Here is a 20,304-nt window from a genome sequence, read left to right as displayed (position 1 = left end):
TTTGTTCACAATTAATTGACATTAAGTCTATTACATTTCCAGAGATTTAATGGAAATTACAAAACATTATTTTGTTTTTTTTTTTGGCTAGAAATCTTCACGTGCAGACTAGCTTTAATAAAAAGCAACTAAAAATTGGTTAACCTTTTCCTTTCCTGTCCCGCAGTAGTCTCCGCACTTTTCCAGCTAAAAAGTTTAATTCAATTAAGAGTTTATCCTCCCAGCATTGTAGTTGTTCTTGTTGTGGGGTAGAGTGAGAGAGAGAGAGCGAGAGAGTGGAGCACAGCGTCAGAGGCAAAGTCAAAGTTGCGCTTTTCAATTTTTGCAGCATTTTCCACGGGTGGGCGGCGGGTGTTTCGTTCGTTTTCACCTGCACCTCTCTCGCTGCACGTTACATTCACCTTTTCTCCGGGAATTCATTAAAAATGCATTCGGCGGCTGTGCAGGCCGCAGCACCGAAGCGACGCCCGAAAAGAAACTGAAAAATTTAAGCAGCAAAACTTTCGAGTCGACGGCAAAAAAAAATAAAAAAGTGTTTTGCCATATGGCCAGGAGTCTGCCAGGGGGATTTTCCTTTTGTGCTTAAGTTACTTCTAGGGTGAACACTTCTTCGTTCCGGGCCAGACTCTCTGCCCGGCGTTGGAGTCTTAAAGATGCAGAGGTTTCAGGCTTTTTAGGGGCTGCTTTAATTGGCTGGGAATCTGGGATACCATTTCCATAATCAAATTTTAGTTGTTTTTGGTGGGAAACTGAGACTTGGAGACATTCAGAATAGTCAGTCCCCGTTTCTGATTCTAGAACTCCTTCCGCTGTTACTTCCTCCGTCCTTTCCCTTTCCCAGCTCCTTTCCCCATTTCGTCCAGCTCTGATTTGCACTTGTCCTTGAGCTTTAATCTCTCTTTCGAACATCTTCTTAGCTCCTGTTTCCCAGATAGATCGCTCCCCATACCATGTCGCATGTCCATGTTTGTGTCCTTCTGTCCCCCTAATTAGCCAGGTGAATCCTTGCCGCACCTTAGCTCGTAATATCCTTCAACCTAATTCCCTTAAAATGCATATCAATATAAGCAAAGTTTTCCAAAGTTTTCCACCGCTTGCGCGCCAGCAGCCTTCCTCTCCTCTTTCTCCTTCTCCCTCCTCCCTATATTTCCCTATTGCACTCGGGGCATAGATTTTTTTCTCACGCGCTACAAAGTTTTTAATTGAAAGTTTTAAGCCTTAATTGAAGTTTGCCCAGTGGCATGGCCACCCCCCGCTGGCGATGGCGATGGCGATTGCGCTGGCAGTGCCAGCAGCCTTGTGGCTTCTGCCTCGAGTGCGGCAGCACCTTGGCTAACTTCAGTCGCAGCTTCCACCTCGGATTGCCACCCCCCGCCCCGCTCGCTGCCATTTACAGCTTGTCCAAAGTGTGTTAGCCGGAGAAGAGCCTCGTCAAAATCGCGTACTTTGGAGTGAAAGGCAAATTTGCCCTTTTTAGTCCCGGGTCCAGGTACGAAATAATTATAATTTGCAAATTTCTCCTCCGTTCGGACGTTGTTTAATTTTCTGTGCAAAATGCTTAAAAGTTCCTTCCACCAAGTCGCGGGCACTGGCAACAGTTTTTTTTTTTTTTCATTTCTGTTTGAGGCTTTTTTTTTATTTTTTTTTTTGTTTTTGAGGGATTTCTGCTGAGGCCTCCCAACACCGTATCGTTGTGTGTACGATACTTCCTGAAAAGGATATTGATGCGGCTGAACTTTTCGTTTTGTGGCATTTATTTTAATTAAATGGGTTCACAGCTCCTGTGCGTCCTGTGGGTCCTGTGGGTCCTGCCGCTGTTTGCGGCTTCGTGTAGTGTAGTGTAGTGTAATAATAACAATATATAAAAAACTGTTCTCCAGCTTCTTTTGGCAACAATATTAACAACTTTTAATAACCAATCGTCGGGCAATGCCCTGCCCCATATGGGCGGTGCTGGGCGATGGGATTTATTGAAATATATTTTATTGCCGACAAGATCGCACTTTGATTGCCCTTTCTGGGAGGGATTACATATTACATACACATATACATATGTACTAGTACTAGTACTTCTATACTATTCCTCATCCACACACTTCCATTTGCCTTTGGTAAACTCAAATTTGGACTAGTTCTAGAAGGTTTCTCAAGTATTTATTAGATCAATTATTATGTATATTATTCAGCTTTGCTGTGTGCAAAACACAGTATCGCAATGGGCTGTAATAAGTTCTGCGTAGCGGATATCATAGTTTATTGATGGTTATTGTTTATTGTTGTTCCGAATTGAGCAATTAAATATTTGTATAATCGCTAAAGCGATGCATACTAATATTAGTCGTGTATAATACACATAGATTGGCCTTAGATCATCATGCTACTAATCCCAGCAGTTCTCGCTAGGCCTCTATTCAAACTTTGGTAGAATATTTCACATTGGATTCGGTTTAATCAGGTTGTTCGGATCAGAACCCTAAGGAACAGCTGCTTCCCAGTGAGCATATTTCTATATCACTAAATAAACTACAATATTCGTAGTTTTAGTTAATTTATTTATATTATCTTCACAAGGTAACATTTATATTTTTCCTTTTACTATATACAGATATTTATACACTAGTTTTTTCTTTCTGCAGCGCTTTAATAGAGTTACAAAAAAAGGCAGTATACAATTTAGGAAACGGTTCCATAGAACTGAAGGACAAGTCGACGGATGCCATCAATACTGAAACTGGCCTGCAAAAGATAGGAGCCTATGGCAAACGGCAGGAACTCCATCATATGATCATTCACATGGCCAATAGACAACTTGTCGATAATAATGTCGTGCTGCACACAAAAGAACTATTAAAAATAGAATTCGAAAGGTCTGGTGGGAAGTGCCACTTACAGAGTAGGGACATGTGTGGTTTATATTGTGGTACTTCCCCAGAAAGCCAAACAGGTAATTGGCAACGGGATTACGATTACGATTTTCCATAAATCTACAGCCATCGACTGTCACATTGTAGAGGAACGGCTTGTATCCATTCATCCGCTTGAACGTTTCACCATTTACCTAAAATACATCAAAAATACATACGAGTATTCATAAAAGGGGTTCGGGTGTACTCTTACTTACCTCCACATTCGTAACGGTAGCGAAAACGTTAATTCTTATGGACGCATATTTGTAGGTACGATTCACCGACTTAAGATAGCAGTAATCGACGGTACAGAATTCCTTAATCGGGCAACTGCATTTGAGGTTCGTAAACTCAAATTTCGTTGCGATCTTGGAGATATTCAGATTAATATTGGGTTCAATATATGCTATGCAGTCGACACATACTTCACTGACAAAGTACAGTAACACAAAGAGGAAAAGCCAGAGCTGCTTCAAGCCCATCTTCACTTATCGATGGATTCACGAAAACTAATACCCTTTTCACTGCTGATCATTGATTCTCCACTCAAAATTGGCCAATTAAAGCATCGAAAGTATACGTATTTCCGCATATTGAAATGTGAATTGAGGCAATTAACGGATGTCGAAGCGTGTCAAATAAATTGGATCATTATTCTAGCCAAAAGAACAACCCGATCGCATGGATGGATTAACACGAAAATATACGAGGGGGAATTCAGTTTAATCAGTTTTCGATCAGTTTTTGATTTTTGTCGAGCTTCCATAGACATAAAAAAAAGCCAGACGGATGTCATCAATAATCCAAAATATATCCAAAAGGTAGTCGCCTTCCGGAATGGGCAGAACCACCCATACCAATAATAATATCATGCTGTAAATATACCGAATACTAAATAAAGAATCTGATCGCTCTGGAGGGGCATGCGTGGTGCTCCCCAATTAGGCCAAAAAAGTCAATAAAAATCGGATTATACACACGATTCTTCTGGAGTTTGCAGACATCGAAAAGAAATTGTAGAGAACTGGCTTGTATCGACTGTAAATATATTTCGAATGTCATTTAAGTTGGTAAGGGAGGTTTTAGCAAGTGAAATCTTAGATACTTGTATGTGTAGCTCCGATTTCTCGACTTCAAATAATAATAATCTATAGCAGTGTATTTCTCATCCACACAATTGCATTTGACGTTCCTGAACCTAACATTTGAATGTGATCTTAAAGATATTTTAAGTGTAATAAATGTCAAAGTGTTCGCTTATAAAATATAGTATCAAAATTAACTGAAACATGAAAACTTCATTTTAAATGGAACAATTAAATGTGCCCTTCAATTGGAAAAAATTGTATGCGTTCATACAATTGACGGATGGCGAATCATTGTCCAACACTGATGGTTATTTCAGGCTATAAGAATTATCTGATTGTGATTTCAATTCTGCTGGATTCTATTCTATAGATACAGTTCCAGTTCAGTAATCTTGCCATAATTTTTAGATCGTTTATCCGTTCAAACGGATACCTCCAAGAGGTATAACCAACTTTCTACTCTATCCTCCCCTTTGACATTTCTTTTTGTTCCCCGGCGAGCATATGACACAAATACTCACCCTCGCTTCCCCCGTCACCTCACAGTTGAGCTCACACCGAAACAAAAAAACAACAAAATAAAATGAAGAATCGACCATTGCATATCGCGTTGTTAATTAAATAAAAATATTACATTCGAATTTACGAAATATTTTATTATTTTTTCGTCCTTTTTTGCGCCGTATTGTTGTTTGTGCACACACCCGGATGTTGTTCTTGTTCCATCATGTTCCACACATACTCGCACAAACACACACACATACATACGTATGTACGTAGGCATATAAAATTATTCATTATATTTCTCTGAATGCATTGTATGAGCATTCGTATGTGTGTGTGTGTGGAGAAGTTACCCCAAAACCAACGCACACAAAGAATCCGAAGAAAATGTCAGTTTTTAATTAAATTTGCACGGAAGTGCAGCCACATTAAACGGAAATGTTGAAACATTTAAATGCAAACGACATGAGGCGGTGGGGGAAAAGGGCAAAAACTGTAGGACACGATGGATGACCCACAGTGTGTTCCCAAAGTCCTGCCATCCCCAGAATCCGGCCCATATACAGCACATCCTCGCATCATCATCATCATCAGCAGGAGCAGCAGGAGCAGGAGAGCCTTTGTGGTCGGTTGTCAAGTTGTTTGCTGAGCTCTCGAGAAAACTGCAGCTTTAATATTAAAAATATTAATATCAATATGTACGCGAAGCATAAGTATGCACGAGTCATGGGTCAATGGGTGAAAGGTTTTTAATGCTTTTTGTGGGAAATAACTAGAGGAAAGGGTTGAAATGAAAGCGTATTTAACGTTTAGTTTCTAGAACTTAATGCTATTTTTGATTTAAGACCACATTTATTGAGCTTTTTCCAACAGAAGCTTATGTTTTTAGATAGTTTTCACCCTATGAAAACTATTTGAACTATGTCAAAGAGTTTTTAATGTTTTTAATGTTTATTTATGCAATAATCCAACGACAATTAGGCCAATAAAATATTTATTTTTACACTCGCACACTCGGCCTCCTTCCCAGTGGAATGGCAAATTTTCAGGACATTTTAATATTTGTTTTAATTTGCCATTGTTGTTGCTGCCACCACAAAGGCAGCACAGCAACAACTTGCTTGATTTCCATTTTGTTGTTGGTCAAATGAAAGCAAACAATAAGCAGCAAAAAGGGCTGGCACTATTGCACTTTGTCAACTCCAAACAAATTGAAAAATCAACAAGAAACGAAGGCTAAACATTTGTGGGTCGGCAGCATCGGAGATACCCTTGCAGATCGATTGTTTCAAAAGCAGAGAGTCATCGGGTGCTCAGCTCCACAGATGGCCCTAAAAAGTATGGGCATTGGAGAGAAGGACCTGCTGTATAGTACTAAGTTTACTCCCTGACATATCAGACATATGTTCGTCCCTGCCGTTCATTCCAAACATCTGCTCAGAATCATAGGACAACCTGAAAGAGTATAAACAAAAACTACATTCGACAAGTAAAATCAACAGCAAAGTGCAAAGTGAACAACAATACGAGCACTGGCGCGGCGACAAAATAAACTATAAATAAAACCGCAAAAATTAATTAGTAAACCAGCAACTAACTGCAGAAAAACTAAAGTATATTAATTAATCGCTAGTTGGATTTCCATTCCGTTTTTGTTGCTGCTATTCGAATATTTTCATTTGGTTTTTCCTGGCGTTAGTTATTAGTTATTGCTCACTTGGGCATTGCCCAAACACACACACACACACCACACACACACACACACGTGGGTAATTGATGGGCGAGAAAAAGTTTGGATTATGATGCATGGGCCTCTGGACAAATGATCCAAATGTAAACTGATATGGACTCTCTGGGGTAACAGAAAATGAAGTGGAAATCCATGAGATAAGCGCGGAAAGGTGGAAATTCTGGAGGTGTTTAATATAATCATACATTTTGTATGTATATCCTTGGAAAAGAGTCTTTATTACTTGACACAAGCCAAATGCAGCAAAGGCTCCATTAATATGGTGGAAGCCGAAGAAAATGATTCGAATTTCTGTTAGAATATGAACAGCGCCTTTCTCTGCGCTTCTCATGGGTTGCACCTAAGGAGGGCTGATTTTCGGGAAAATTCTATAGTTTGTGGGTGGTGCTAGGGTAGGTGTATTAGTGATCCCTTTCTTCCCTTCTTTTCCCTCTACTTTATCTCTCTCTCTTTCCTTTTTTCCTCATTTTCTCTCTTTAATTTCTTAATTCCCATTTTCTTCTCTCGCTCGTTCTTTGTCTCTGTCTTAACTCACTCTCTGTTATATTTTTTCTCTCGCACTTTTTTCTCCCTTTTTTCTCCATATATTTGGCTCTCTCTCTCTGTCTCTGTCTATTTGATACTCTCCTCTCTCTGATTTTCTCACTTGTCCTTTCGTTCTTCCCCTCTTAATTTCAATCTCTCTGATCTCCAATCAACCATAGAAGTCCAGGGTGTAGCCAGGTCGGCACTTTCTTCGTCTTTTGAGGATTTTCCTTCAAAGGAACTAAAGAAGTAAAACTATTCCCCCGAACAGGACTTTCTTTAATGTTTCTTTTTTTTTGCACGCTCAATTAAATCCCACCCGCAGATTTTCCATATTGTTCAATTTCCCATAATTCTTTATAGCTGCACCATCAACGTTTGACACCTTTCATTATTGCCGCACACAGTATTACCGACAAGACCCGACAATTTCAATTTCGCATTATAGACCCAAAACCGCGGCAATGAAAGCGAACACAGACCACAAAATTATTATTACTGCTACTGCTACTGCGACGGGGATGGGGACAGGAACGGGGACGGCAGTTGCTTTTACTCCTGCCGCCGCCGCCGCCGCTGCCGCCGCCGCTGCCACTGCCGCTGCTTCTGCTGGGACACGCATAAACATGACAAAAAAAATTAAAAATAAAATGCGAGTAAAAATTCATAAAATGCGATACGATATTAAAATATACTCGGAATATTCAGCTCATTGTACAGAGAGAGAAAAATGTGAGTCCTTAGATGGAAAATATATATTACAATATTTTGTTATTTATTTATTATTTTTATATATATTTTATATATATTACTAGACCTGTTTTCCTTGACTACTTCCAGCTGTAAGTGCAGGGATTTTCTCCCCGTGCACATTGACTGTAATCCGCCCCCAAGCCATAACTAAGTACGCCCCACCCTCGAAACCTGACAAATCTCTACAGATTGCCCCAAACATTCTCTCGTGCTGCCTGACCGACTCGGTTATATGTTATTAAAACCATTTTTAATTGAAAATTAATTGAAATATCAATTGAAATGGCATTAAAATGCGTCCAACCGAGAGGGCAGAAATGCCAGGGAGCACCGAGCACCCAGCACCCAGCACCGCACCAGTGTAACCTATAACCCCGTGCCACTACCCCCCTCAGTGGATAGCCCACTGCCCACTACCCACTTATCCGTCATCATAATTCCTTTGGCGAATTTATGCATTACAATTTATTATGATGCCATTTCATTTGGCATTTAACCAGCCACCCATACGGATATAATACCCACTCGTACACGCACGAGCCACGCACACTCGTACGCGTACACTCGTTTGCGTACATACATAAGTATATAAGTACCAGTATCTGGTGTCTGGTTGTCTGGTTGTCTGGCTGTGAAGATAATTTGTAATGGTTTAATTTGAGGCCCAAATATGCATTTATCAGCCCGGGCGAGTGATCACTGTACTTGAGGCTCAAAATCAATTAATACTCAATTGTAATTGGCGAAAACTTCCAAATCGAACCGAGCCGAGCCGAATCGAATCGAATCGAATCGAATCGAATATCGAATGCCGTCATAAATTAGCCAGAGACAAAACACTAATTGAATTAAGCGGATTTACAAATTTGTTGAACATTATTAATTGAAATTGGAATTTCTCGTGTGTGTGTGTGTGTGCGTGTGCGTGTGTGTGTGCTCCAGTGGGTTCTGTCGGGTTCGGGCTTAAATCATTTGTTATGCATTTGAGTATCTTGCTGCGCCCCAGGACTGTGCGAGGAAGGAGCTCTATCCTGGAGCACCCATAAATTCAGATGCGACCCACTTTGACATTGCTGCAGCTACAGCTGCTGCTTCCCTTCGAAGGAGGTTTTTCCTGAAATTTACTCTACATATTTGTGTCTCTTGGAGAGAGCAAACTGGGGAATCACCAAAAAAAAGCGACCTGTATCAGTGCATTACACACTTTGGCCGCCCCAAAGGAAAATGTGGCTTTGAAGCTGCTACCAGTTTTCTGTTCGAAGGCAGAACCAGGTGCGAAAACGTAAATTGTATCGCGCTTTTCTTGCTTTAGAGCGGGCCAACCGCAGTGGACGAAGAGTTGGTCAGTTGACTCAGGGGAAAAATGGGTCTATGGGACTACAAAGTTGAATCTGCCACAAACCCCTCCACGGTAGACCTCAAGAATCCTGCATCGCAAGCAATTTGCAAGTGTTTACCGAGGGGAAAACCTCAGGCATGGGATCGGATCGTAAAAACAAAAGAATCACAAATCAGAAAATCAACACAACGCTGGGAAAACAACCAACAGCCAACAGTCAAGAGGAAACGGAACATGGCAGGGACTCTTTTACAAATACAGTTAACCACATTTTAAGCACATTTAAATACAACAACAAATGGAGAAAAATGGCCCAGACGTGGGCGTGAGCATGGAGTGGAGGAGGAGGGGGAAGGGGAGGGAGAGGGGCAAGGCAGAGTGGAAGGATGGCTAAGGGCCGGCAGACGAAGGCAATGAATTACAATGACACGCACCTAAAAAAAAAACGAAAGAGAAAGCAGAGAAAAAGTCAACAACCGACAATGGGATACCCCTGGAATCTGTGGAATAAATCCCTTGGGGGGACTTCCAATATACCCTTAGACTCGGCGATTAATGGGTGAAGAAAGGAGAAAAACCAGAAGGAAAAACTGTGCGGCATGACAGGGAACAATGCCGGGCCGAGGACATGCCAGAGGACAGCAGCCAAAGGAGGCGGCGGCGGCGGCGGCATGCCACTGTGCGGAGGCATCCAGCAGGAGCAAATACTACAAGCAATTTAACATTATTTTAATGCCAACCTCCTTTCGTCTCTTTTGTCTCTTTTGTCTCTCAGTCTCTCAGACGCGAGTCCACGTCCATCCCTTGCCTGGAGATCTCCTCCGCTCGGCACACCCCCCCACAGCATATTTACATGCGTGTTTATCTGCCATGTAAGTAGTGTGTATAAAATAGAGCGACAGTTATCTATGTGGGTCCCGGCGAGTCCCTGTGTGTGCGTGTCATGGCCGCCTGTTGCGAGAATGGGACCTTCCCTCCCCTCCCTCTAGAGATGCTCCTGGCTGCCGGATTTCCCTGCAAAGCTCCTTTATACGCTTCTGGCTCTGTCCAATGCGATTCGTGACTGAAACTATCGCGGCGACTGTCATGAGTGAGCGTCCCCCGTTCGTGAGTGTCCCCATTGCTCATCTCCAGCGCACGCACACAGACACACAGACACACGCACTTCAATTGTAATAGTGTGCAAATGTGTTTGTCATTTGTCTTTTTAACGCCAAACTGCCTTTGAATGTGTACGTGTGTCCCTGCTCCTCCTCCCTGCTCCCCGTTGCCTGTTCCCTGTGTTTCCCTATTCACTATTCCTGCCTCCAGCACTGACTGCCCCCAAAATCGGGGCCTGCCAACCCGCTGTGAGAGGCCGACGACATTTCGACTTCCGCCGGAAGTGCGCATTAAAATTGCCATTAGCCAGGCGGGGGAAGGGCAGAGCCAGGAGGCAGGAGGGAGGGAGGCGCCTTTTTGGCAACTGGCAAACAATAGGCGCGTAATTTGCTCGGCCACCAAAAAGAGCAAAAGAGCAGGAGACCAGAAGAGCTTTTGAAGCAATTGTCCCGCCACTTTGCCACAGAAGAATCCCCCTAATGACGATTTGTTGGTGTTAGTTGGACCACGGCGCACTTGAAGAATGCCAGAGCGGCAGAGAGGATGAAACAGGCAGAAGAGAAGATAATACAAATGGGAGGGATTCTTGCAATTAGAAATGTGATTTTGTGCAATTTAAAAGAAGATGAATACCCCAGAGAAATTGGAAGACTCTTTCCGTTTAAAGAGTCAACGCTCCAGCAGAGAGATTCCCCCTCCTGCGAAATGGTGTTAACTGCACTAAATATTCAAATTTGATATTGTTTTCCCTGCAATATCGAGGGAGACTGCACCCTTTTTTCGGCTGCAGCCTGGTCACCCTTCTCGCGCGGGACATTGTACTCGTGTAATGTGAAAAAGTGTTTGTTTTTTGTGTTCTTCTGCTCTAATTAGGGGTGCATTTTTAATGATGTTCAACGCTTTGCAGCACTGTTTTCATTTCAAGCGTGGGGGGGGCAAAAAAACAAAGTGTTATTTAAACTTTAACCAAATGAAATGCATAGTTCCAGCCATCCTGTGAATGCATCAAAGAATTTTCCCCAAGCGGGTTCGCATAAATATTTGCACAAACCGCACAAAAGTGCCAGGAGAGTTCAGAGGAGTGCCGGTAGTGCCAGGAGTGCCAGGAGTGCCGGTGGTGTGGAGTGCGGGGGGAAGCGTGCACCCACTCGGTGGGCTCTCCCCCCCCGCCGCCACGCATGAGTAATTTATTTAATTAATTTGTTCATAATTAATGCCAATGGCAAAAATACCGTTTGCTGTGTGTGTTTATAAAAATGTCATAAATTTTCACCTCGTTGCCGCTGCCCCTGCTGCTGCCCCTGCTGCTGCCCCTGCCGCTGCTGCTGCTTTCTTTCCTTCGGTCTGAACGTCTGTCATATTTATATTGCATCGCTTGATGCGACTTTTTGCAAGCTATTTGTTAAATATGTCACTTTTAATATGCCACGCACATTTTCACTTATTAAGTGCGCTTCATTCGGTGCATAAAAAATAAATATTATAATAATAATAATAATGGGCGGGGTCGAAAAGCGAGGCCCGAATGGCCGCGTGGCCATTGTGCAGCGTTGCGTATGCGTGATTTTTAATCAACCCATCCAGCAGCAGCACAGCAGCAGCTTCAGCTGCTGCCTCATCATCATCATCATCCTCGGCGGCCTCATTCACATTCAGAACCGCAGTTCTGGGGGGGGTCCTCAACCCTTCAACGTTGCATTAAATGCATTAAAGCAAAGTATTTTATTTCGTTTCATAATGTTTATGATCGTTAAAAAATAAAATTACGTGGCGCGAAAATATGATGAACAATATGAGAGCGACCACGGCAATGCCGCCTGCCACAATGCTGCTGCCGTGTCCGCTGCATCTGCAGATGATGATGATAATGATGATGAGGCAACCCAGTGGATTAATGACGATTTATAGGTGGGAATTCAGGTAAAATGCCGTTAAGCTGGCAGTCCAGGTATCCCGGGGAAACAACAAGGTATTAACACATCATTTAGAGGAAGGGGAAAACTTTTAAGGGCTGAAGCTGAAACAGAAACAGAAACATTTCAATAGTTATGATTGGCGATGGTTGACGAATGATCCTGCGAATATTTATAGATTAAATCATTCCTTCTGCAGACCAAAAAAGTTGCAATTTATATTGCAAAAGCATATACTTTTGTAGCCGCAATTGTTCTTTCTTTTCGAAAAGATAGCCTATAGTATATATAGTTATCCATAATTTAATTGAATCAGTATACTTTTAAACTGGTTTCTTAGCTGCAATTGAGACCCAAAACCGGCCAAAGCCTCTCAAAAACACACGACTGTGCCCCATCATGTGCAATGAGGCGTATGAGCGATTTCTGTTTATATACGCAGAAAATGTTAAGTGCCTAATGGTTAATGCCACTTACATATGTGGCTTGTATCAGTATTCGAGTAGCAATCGAGACCGCAACTTCTGACATCAATTGAGAAGAGAATTGAGAGGCAGAGATACCTGCACCCGAAAGCAGAGCTCAAGAAGAGAATCGAATTAAAATTGCAAATCCCCTCAATCGAAGGGGGGTGGTAAGGGGAGTAAATAAAAATAAGGAGAGGCTTAAAAAATAAATCGCACTTAATGCAATAAAATGTCATGCCCTGCCAAGGAGCTGTTTACTAGAGAGTGCGGAGTGCGAGCGGCGGGGGGGGTAAATGTATCAATTGGTATTCACACAGAACGCACACGCACACATGGATGGGAAGGGAGGGTAGGGGAGGCGATGCTATACTCAATTTGCAGGCAAATAGCAAGGAGAAAGCGGCTTGATAAAAATCTATTGCATACTAATAGGCACTTCAATTCAATTCGCTCACTTAGCCAGGACCTACATACATACCTACCGCATGTGTGTGTGTGTGTGCGTGCCATGTGCTGCTTGCTGTGTGTGTGTGCACACATATACTGCACTTTACAATGACCCATAATAAAGTTTGTTTGCCGCTCTGTGTCTGCCAATTTGAACATTTTGTGTTTGCCCAACGATGCCAGAGCAAATAACCCGATGTCAAAGAGCAGCCAGCACAAAACCGGAGAGCGTTAGACAGAGAGAGAGAGAGAGAGAGAGAGAGAGAGAGAGAGACTGCAGAGAGAGAGAGAGCACCAGTGATTGTTGCTTCGCTCACACCTTTCGTCAAGTTTACACAATGTTACGCATACGCCACGCTGCCCATTCACCTGCCGCCATCATATGTTTCCCACTTTCCGGTTCCTGAGCCCGGCTCCCTCGAATGGGGGGCAGGGCAGGGAATTGCAGGGCTCACAGAGCGCATGTTTGCTGGCAATCTGGACTCTCTTCAGAGCTGAAGGCACACAACTCTTAAAGAGAGAGATAGAGAGCGAGTTTCACGGCGATGGGCAGCACTTTTCTCAGGAGTTGCGGTATTTTTTGCTGGTATTTTTTGTTTGAGTTTTTAACTGGGAAAATGTTAAGAAAATGTACGCTATTTCACTGTAATAACCAAAAATGTAAGGCCTATAGACGATCTTGCAATATTTCTTAGGATTCAAGGCGGAAGTACTCCCCAAAATCGAATGGTTTAAGCCACAAATTGAACTTTAAAAGAACCCTAAATCATCTTAGAGTTCAACAGCCCACGCATCGACCTCAAGCCGAGCTATTAATTAACCATTTTGAATGCCATTTGGCATTCACCCCCAATCGATTGATGACCCGACCCTTCCTCTTTCTCTTCTCCTCCTCATGATGTCATTTGCAAGCTGTCAGAAGCAAATCCTGTGCGACACCCCCCCAAAAGCTACGCACCTTATTTGAAGGCATGCGAAATACATTAAATGTTTGAAGTCACATTGGTCGGGCGGGGGGGCGGTGGGGGAGGCCTCGACTAGAGGCCCAGCAGTGCGTATGAGTGACATTTAATTAGTACGACATAAGCGTCGCCATAAAGTACACTTTGAATTGTATTTATTTGGCGAGGAGGAAACCCCTTCTGCTGCGAGGAGGGGAGAACTTTTGTGCTGTGCCATTCATGTGTATTTGGGGGATATTTACACACACATTTCACACCACCAGCACAGACACTTGAACAAAGTGTAAGACATTTATAAGCAAATATTTATAGCGCACTCTCAGCAGCAGCGGCAGCGGCAGCGGCACTCGTTGTAGGGGCGGTAGGGAAGTACGAGGAGCCTGTGCGAAACAAAATAATTACAACATAAATTAAGCAAAATAACCGCAAACGCGTAAATGTTACTTCGTGACTTCTCCGCAGACGCTGTGCGGGCGATAGAGAGAGAGAGAGGGGGAGAGGACGGCTTCGAATTGTATTAGGGGTTGTAAGGGTGGAGAGCATGAGGTTAGGTTACCTCTTAAGTAGCTTGCAACAAGATGCTCAAGATGTTGCCCTCGTGTAATCAAATTATACCTGCCTGAACCACCTAAGAGCTGAGGATGAGCCTCTCTCGCCCCACAACTGACTCAAGATGGAAAGTGTGACGCGGTTGCTGGGAAGTTTTTGCAGTCAACTTTCAAACCAAAATATTAATATACGAAAAGAACAGAATGATGAGCATGAAAAATGCTCAGTAATCCCGGAAATTCCTTAGCCGTATCTGCGAGAGGGAGGGGAACGATGGAGCCTTATAAGAATGGAAGCTCCCGCACACAAAGCGTCCAAATGAAGCCACACTCCTTCCTGCCAGAAGAGGCATTTTTTTTAATTAGATGAAACTTTCACCTGCAGCTGTTGTCGCGGTAGAGCGGGCGGGGCAGGGCGGCTGATGGGATGCTACATCTTGGAATTTGACTTTATTTCAGACTTGCGAAAGTCTTTTGGGGACCGTGCCCCCTGTCCCTGCCAAAAAGGAAACTTGGAGCCAAGAACTATGCAACAGAAACTCAACTCTAGACAAGATCTGAAGGCTGGCTGAAGAAACCGAAGGCTTAGATGCCCTTCTAGAACTGGCCTTATACAACTTGCATTCTTTTGGTCTAAGTCTTTTTGTTGGAATATCTTAAGAAGATATACAAAAAAAATAGACAGGTTATAGATACATTTCCCTTAAGACTTTCCCCTTTTGAGAGTATCAAAAATTGTGCTCCTCCTATCATTGCTTCTGTCGTGGGAACAGGAGTGACAGGAGAGAAAGTCACCAAAACCCCAACGACGATGGAGCACTTGACGGAGGTAGACGAAACGACACGACACGAGACGAGACGAGACGGTGGTAGGTAGTCCTCCCCTCTCGAGTGCGTTGGAGTTAACTGGAGTCAGCCAATCCCCCAACCCCAACCCCAACCCCAACCCCAACCCCTTCCAGCGTTCTTCCCTTATTATATTTCATTTGACAATTGCGTTTCTCGTGTTTGTGAAAGACACAACGAAATGAAACGAAATGAAATGAAAGGAAAGAAAAGGAAAAAAGCGAAACGAAAGGAAAGGAAAAACACGAAAATGAGTACCGCCTGAGTGAGAGTGTAGGCGTGTAGGCGTGGTCGTCTTGTGGGCGTACCAAATTGTGTACATGAATAAGTTAACTACCGCACTAATGTACATTTGATGTACTTTTCTGTCCCGGTTGTCAGGCGAGAGGCACTGTGGCACTGAGGCACAGAGGGTCTGAGGATCTGAGCTTCTGGAGGTGTGTGAAAGCACTGGAGGCTCTTGGATTTTAAGGTACGAGTGCGAGTACTCTTCAGGTATACAGACAGTTATTTGTATTGAGGCACTCGCTCCTGGGGCTGGTGTCTCGCTTGACAGGTGCCACAAGGCAGCCGTCGTCAGCGTCCCATCTGCCCCCACTCATTCCCTTCTCTACAGCCCATCTTCGCTCTGGAGTCGCCTCCTTCTGGCGCAGCTTTTGGCGTGTTGAAGTGGAAGTGTTGTGTGCGTAAAGTTGCATTGTGTTTTGGTGTTGTCTGACTTTCAGGCGGCAAGGAAAGTATTCCAAAATGGGCTAACAGTGGGCCTAGGCCGAAAACTTCATTCGACAACTGTGAAGGTCTCTTTACCTGAAATTTGGGAGTGCCAATCCAAGATTTAAGCAAGTAAATACTTCAAGGCTCGAACACTTTTTCCAGAGGCTTCGAATCTCTGCATTTCGTGGTTAGCTTTAACTAATTTCGGCAATTTCCCTTTAAGTTTTCCGCACCTCTAGTTGCGGCACCCACTGTGCCTGCGGGCAATTTCCGCCCCCCAAAATATCTATATATGTATGCATTATATCAACTTATATTCAATTTCCCTGCTTTTCACATGACTTCCCGGCACACGCGTCTCCCTCCAGGCAACACAGCAGCACCTCCCCTCCACTCCACTCCACGCCCTCCCCCTCCCTCCACCAGGCACTCCAATTTGCAGCACCAGAGTGTTGTCACCTAAGCGACAATGGCAACGCGTTTATTAGCTCCCCACCCACCGGGGCCCACCCACCATCCTCTGGCTCCACGGCCTACTTTGTCAGCTGAGCATTCGAAAATTTTCAAATCAAATTAACTGTCTTTCATTTCAGTGGAAGTGGAGGTGGAAGTCGATGGCAGAAAAAGAAATTTGTGGACTTGTTTTGGGTTTCCTTACATTTTCCTTTTCTTCTTTTTTTTTTGCAATTTATATGTGAAAAATGTACTTTTGTTGTTACATTTTCTGTTCATTTCCTTTGAGTAATTCAAAACCTGCATTGACAACAGGCTGCATCTGTGAATGGAAAGAGAGAGAGAGATAGCGAGAGAGAGAGAGAACATGGAACAGGATCTGAAGCAGCACCAGGACCACGACCAGGAACTGTGGCCCATCCCGGAGGATGCCGCTCGTCTTCGGAGACACATTTGCCAGAGCATTAAGTTTCACAGGCTGACGCTGACGCTGCTGCTGCCAGTAGCTTCCGTCATGAAAATGATTTTTATTAAAATTCGTTAACAATTACAGAGTGGATGGGGGAGGGGGAGGGGGCGGATGGGAGGCAGCACCTGAAGACGGCAACCGCTCCGCTCTTGTTTGGCTTTTATTATGCCTGTCCTGTCTGTTGTCCCCGGCCGACGCTGGCATGGGCATGAGTAATGTACACGACGGCTTGTGTGTCACAATTACCCAAAGGGATTTGTCTGCCGACAACGTGCAACAGCCTCCCGCTCCCCCTCCCCCTCCCCCCGCCCACTGCCCACCCAACCGCTTTCCTTTCAACATTCCGCAGCAACATAATACCAGCATTATGAGAAGAGCCATGCCAAAGGAAATCTCCACATTGTTATACACTATCCGTGGGACGGATAACAACTCCTTTGCCACACAATACGGGTGTGTAGTGCAGGAATTGGGTTCTTTAAGCCAGGGATCGCTTTAAAGAGCCAAAAACATGGTTTCGCTTGGAGATAGATCTTTGACATCCTCTCCTTTCAGTAGGTCTGTCTCAGATCCTAAGTGCATACCCTCCCTACAAGCTTGAGCTTGGATCCCCCGCCTGTCGGCTTTTCATTTATGTTTTCTCTACCCTGTCTCCACCCTCCACCGTGCTTCCTCTCTGTGTATTAAGTGCAACCGACTGAGCAGCGTAGCGTACCTTCAAGGTATTTTGACTTAATATTTAAATTATATTTTCATATTTTTGCTCCGCCCTCGACGAGAGCAAAGACAAACAAGGGCTCTCTGGCTTCTGTTTGCTGCTCGTTTTGCTGCCTTTTGGCTTACGGTGATACGTACACGGTGCGTATGCGTGATTTGGCATTCTGGTTTTCCATTTTGAAATATTTATGGTATATTTAAGCATATTTTTGCGCCGGCGAATATCGTCTAGACTTTACTTAAATCAAGAACAAAAGCAAAAAATAGCTGCAAGCCAACTTAGAGAAATGTAAATCCCGTTTGTAGGAGGGCAGCTCTCTGGGTGGCGGGGGTGGGGGAGGGAGGGCCAATAACCTTGAGAGACCAACGAACGAAGACGCAAGACGATAAAGAAGTGCGATTCATGGACTGCTCCTGGGACCCTGGCCTGCCAGCACTTAAAATGCACTCAACTAAAATGCCACAAATGTTGCAAAGAGCCAACAAAACATCAACAGCCACGAGGCAGAGAGGCAAAGAGGCAAAGAGGCAAAGAGGCAGAGGGGCAGGGGGGCAGACCCCTGGAAAACGCAAACAGCAAAAGAAAAGGTCATTTGAGGCAAACGCAAACGTAAATGAAAATGAAAATAAAACTGCAAATAAAATTAACACGCACATGAAAATGTGCGAAAGCCAGGGGGCTGGCCCTGATGCGAGGGTGAATCGAGAGTTTTCTCGAGAGGAAGTTCCACAGAAAATCGAAATCAAATAGGGAAATGAGAGAGAGGAAAAAGATACATGATTTGTCGGAGTATTCAGGGGGTTTCTCTATTCTTCGGAGGATCTTTCCTGCTTGAGAAACTATTGAAAAATCATGGCGATCAATCCCTTGTAGAATTCCTTTTCCACACCATTCTTTCTGCGACACGCCTAATTCATTTTTCCATAACATTTTGATGCATATTAAATCAAATTGTGCCGGCCCCTCCAGGACCCCCCCTTAGACCACTATTCAGGGCCCTACTAAGTGCCGGGAGCTACTATCGCTTGGCAGCTCTCCGGCAAAGTAAATTTATTTAAGTTAAAAGTCAACACACACACACACACACACACACGTTCCTCCACATTGCCTGCCCCCTGGGTGCACATTTGCACACTTAATGTCATACTTGGACCCTCCGCCCTCCGTCGAGCCCCCTTTGGGCACCAGCACCACGCCCATTTACTTTGGTAACGCCATAAAGTATACAATGGCATTGGTAATAAACCGCAACGCGTCATTGGCACTCTTCAGGGCACACACCACCCCCGCACCCGCACTTACGGCACCCTGCAAGGGCCCCCCGCACCTTATACTCTCCACTCCACTCTCCACTCCACTCTCCATTACCCCCGTGCGGTCGCCCTTCGTCCAGCGACTGGCTGGGACGGTCCTTTGTGTCGGCGCGTCCATGTGGGGGTCTGGTCTGCTTCGACTTCCTGGAAGCTATGTTGCATACACCAAAAGGCGTCCGCCTTTTGTGTCCAACTTATTGACGCGAGCACTCCGCTGACTGACTTTCAACTCGAACGGGGGGGAGTTGCAGAGCGGGCGGATTCCAGAGTTGGGATCTGACTTGAATGCATGTGGACGTAGACATGGATGCAGACGATGCCCCCAACTGCCACTTCCTGGTGGCCATGCACCACGCTCCACTGCTCGATGGCGTTAATGTTTGCCCCCGTCCACATCGCATATACACGTAGCTACGTATATAGTTACTATATAATGCATAACATTTACCACTACCAGACGTTGTCGCTCATCAGGGCCCTGGTACCGGGTCCCTGGTCCCTGGTCCCTGGCCCCTGGTCCCTTGTCCCTTGCCCCATCCGGCATGGGTTCGGTTCCTTTGTTGCTTTCTTGTCAAGGTGTTGATATAGGCGTTGGCCTCTCCTGCTCCTGTTGTTTGTTTGATTATTGATTGACCGCTGAGCTGGAAACCAGAACCCCCTTTAGGGGGGAAACGTTCCTTAAATGACCAGAAAATCAAGTGTTCTTGCTTACTGCCGCTCCAGCTGTACTTCAACTCCTTCCGAAGATATCTCAGTGGGAGAGAGAGATAGAGAGGATGCCACACCTCATATTCCACCATCAGCAACATGCAACATCATCATCATCATCATCATTCCCATCGTAGGAACTGCCGTGCCATAGACAAGCAAGTTTAACAAGCTTTTTATCAACCTTAACACCCTCTCATAAGCCCCCATTCAGATTATTCATTCACTAGCGGAAGTTTTTCACACGCTCCCCCATAAAAAATATATAATAAAAGGAGAGCACCATCCACCAACTTGAACTTCATTGTCACAAAAGAGTGGTAGAGGGGGGTTGGGGGGTTGAGGGAACTCTAACCCCCGAAAGCGTGCAACATTATGCAGGGAGCGCCTCGAGTGCCTCATGTGCATGTCACTTCGATCACTGCGCAGATTTAATCAACTATCCCATCCATCCAGCCAGGCAGCCATCCAGCCAGGTCCCACACCCACACCCACACCCAGACTCTCTTCAACCGTTTCGCCGCGGGCACCCGATGATGTGATGTGCTCTATTATATTCATATTTTATAGCTACTTACATTTTACAACCCAAACCAGAACAGACCGAGGCGAGCCGGAGAGAAGCTAACCCATTTTTACCCTCTGCCCCGGTACCCAATTGCTGGAGTTATTCTCCTGCTCGCAATTTATGTGTGCATCTGCAGGGTATGCAGAGGGAGTACCGGCTGGAAGGAGCGGAGTGAAGTATTCTCCAGTTTCGGGACATTCCTTTGGAGAAAT

At 44.5% G+C, this 20,304-nt stretch overlaps 1 protein-coding gene across 1 annotated transcript; it reads right to left on the bottom strand.

Moving 5' to 3' along the window:
• Positions 1 to 2,673: 2,673 nt before the first annotated feature.
• Positions 2,674 to 3,388, bottom strand: LOC6589576. Its single transcript, XM_026988326.1, has 4 exons — positions 3,332 to 3,388; positions 3,122 to 3,274; positions 2,891 to 3,058; positions 2,674 to 2,829 (listed from the first exon to the last, which is right to left on the bottom strand). The coding sequence occupies exons 1-4, from the start codon at positions 3,386 to 3,388 to the stop codon at positions 2,674 to 2,676; spliced, it is 534 nt and encodes a 177-aa protein (XP_026844127.1).
• Between the last annotated feature and the right edge of the window lie 16,916 nt (positions 3,389 to 20,304).

The sequence above is a fragment of the Drosophila persimilis genome, unplaced genomic scaffold, assembly GCF_003286085.1.
Source record: "Drosophila persimilis strain 14011-0111.01,24,50 unplaced genomic scaffold, DperRS2 tig00000191-arrow-pilon, whole genome shotgun sequence".
Lineage (NCBI taxonomy): Eukaryota > Metazoa > Arthropoda > Insecta > Diptera > Drosophilidae > Drosophila > Drosophila persimilis.
Note: the sequence above shows the minus strand (reverse complement) of the source record. Positions and strands in the feature narration are given on the sequence as shown.

Excerpts from the sequence above, each read along its gene's own strand:
- LOC6589576 (XM_026988326.1), bottom strand. The coding sequence starts at position 3,388 with ATGGGCTTGAAGCAGCTCTGGCTTTTCCTCTTTGTGTTACTGTACTTT. Across the intron at positions 3,275-3,331 it reads TACTGTACTTTGTCAGTGAA|ATCGCAACGAAATTTGAGTT; the intron begins GTATGTGTCGAC and ends AATATCTCCAAG. Across the intron at positions 2,830-2,890 it reads ACCACACATGTCCCTACTCT|CACGACATTATTATCGACAA; the intron begins GTAAGTGGCACT and ends TTTTGTGTGCAG.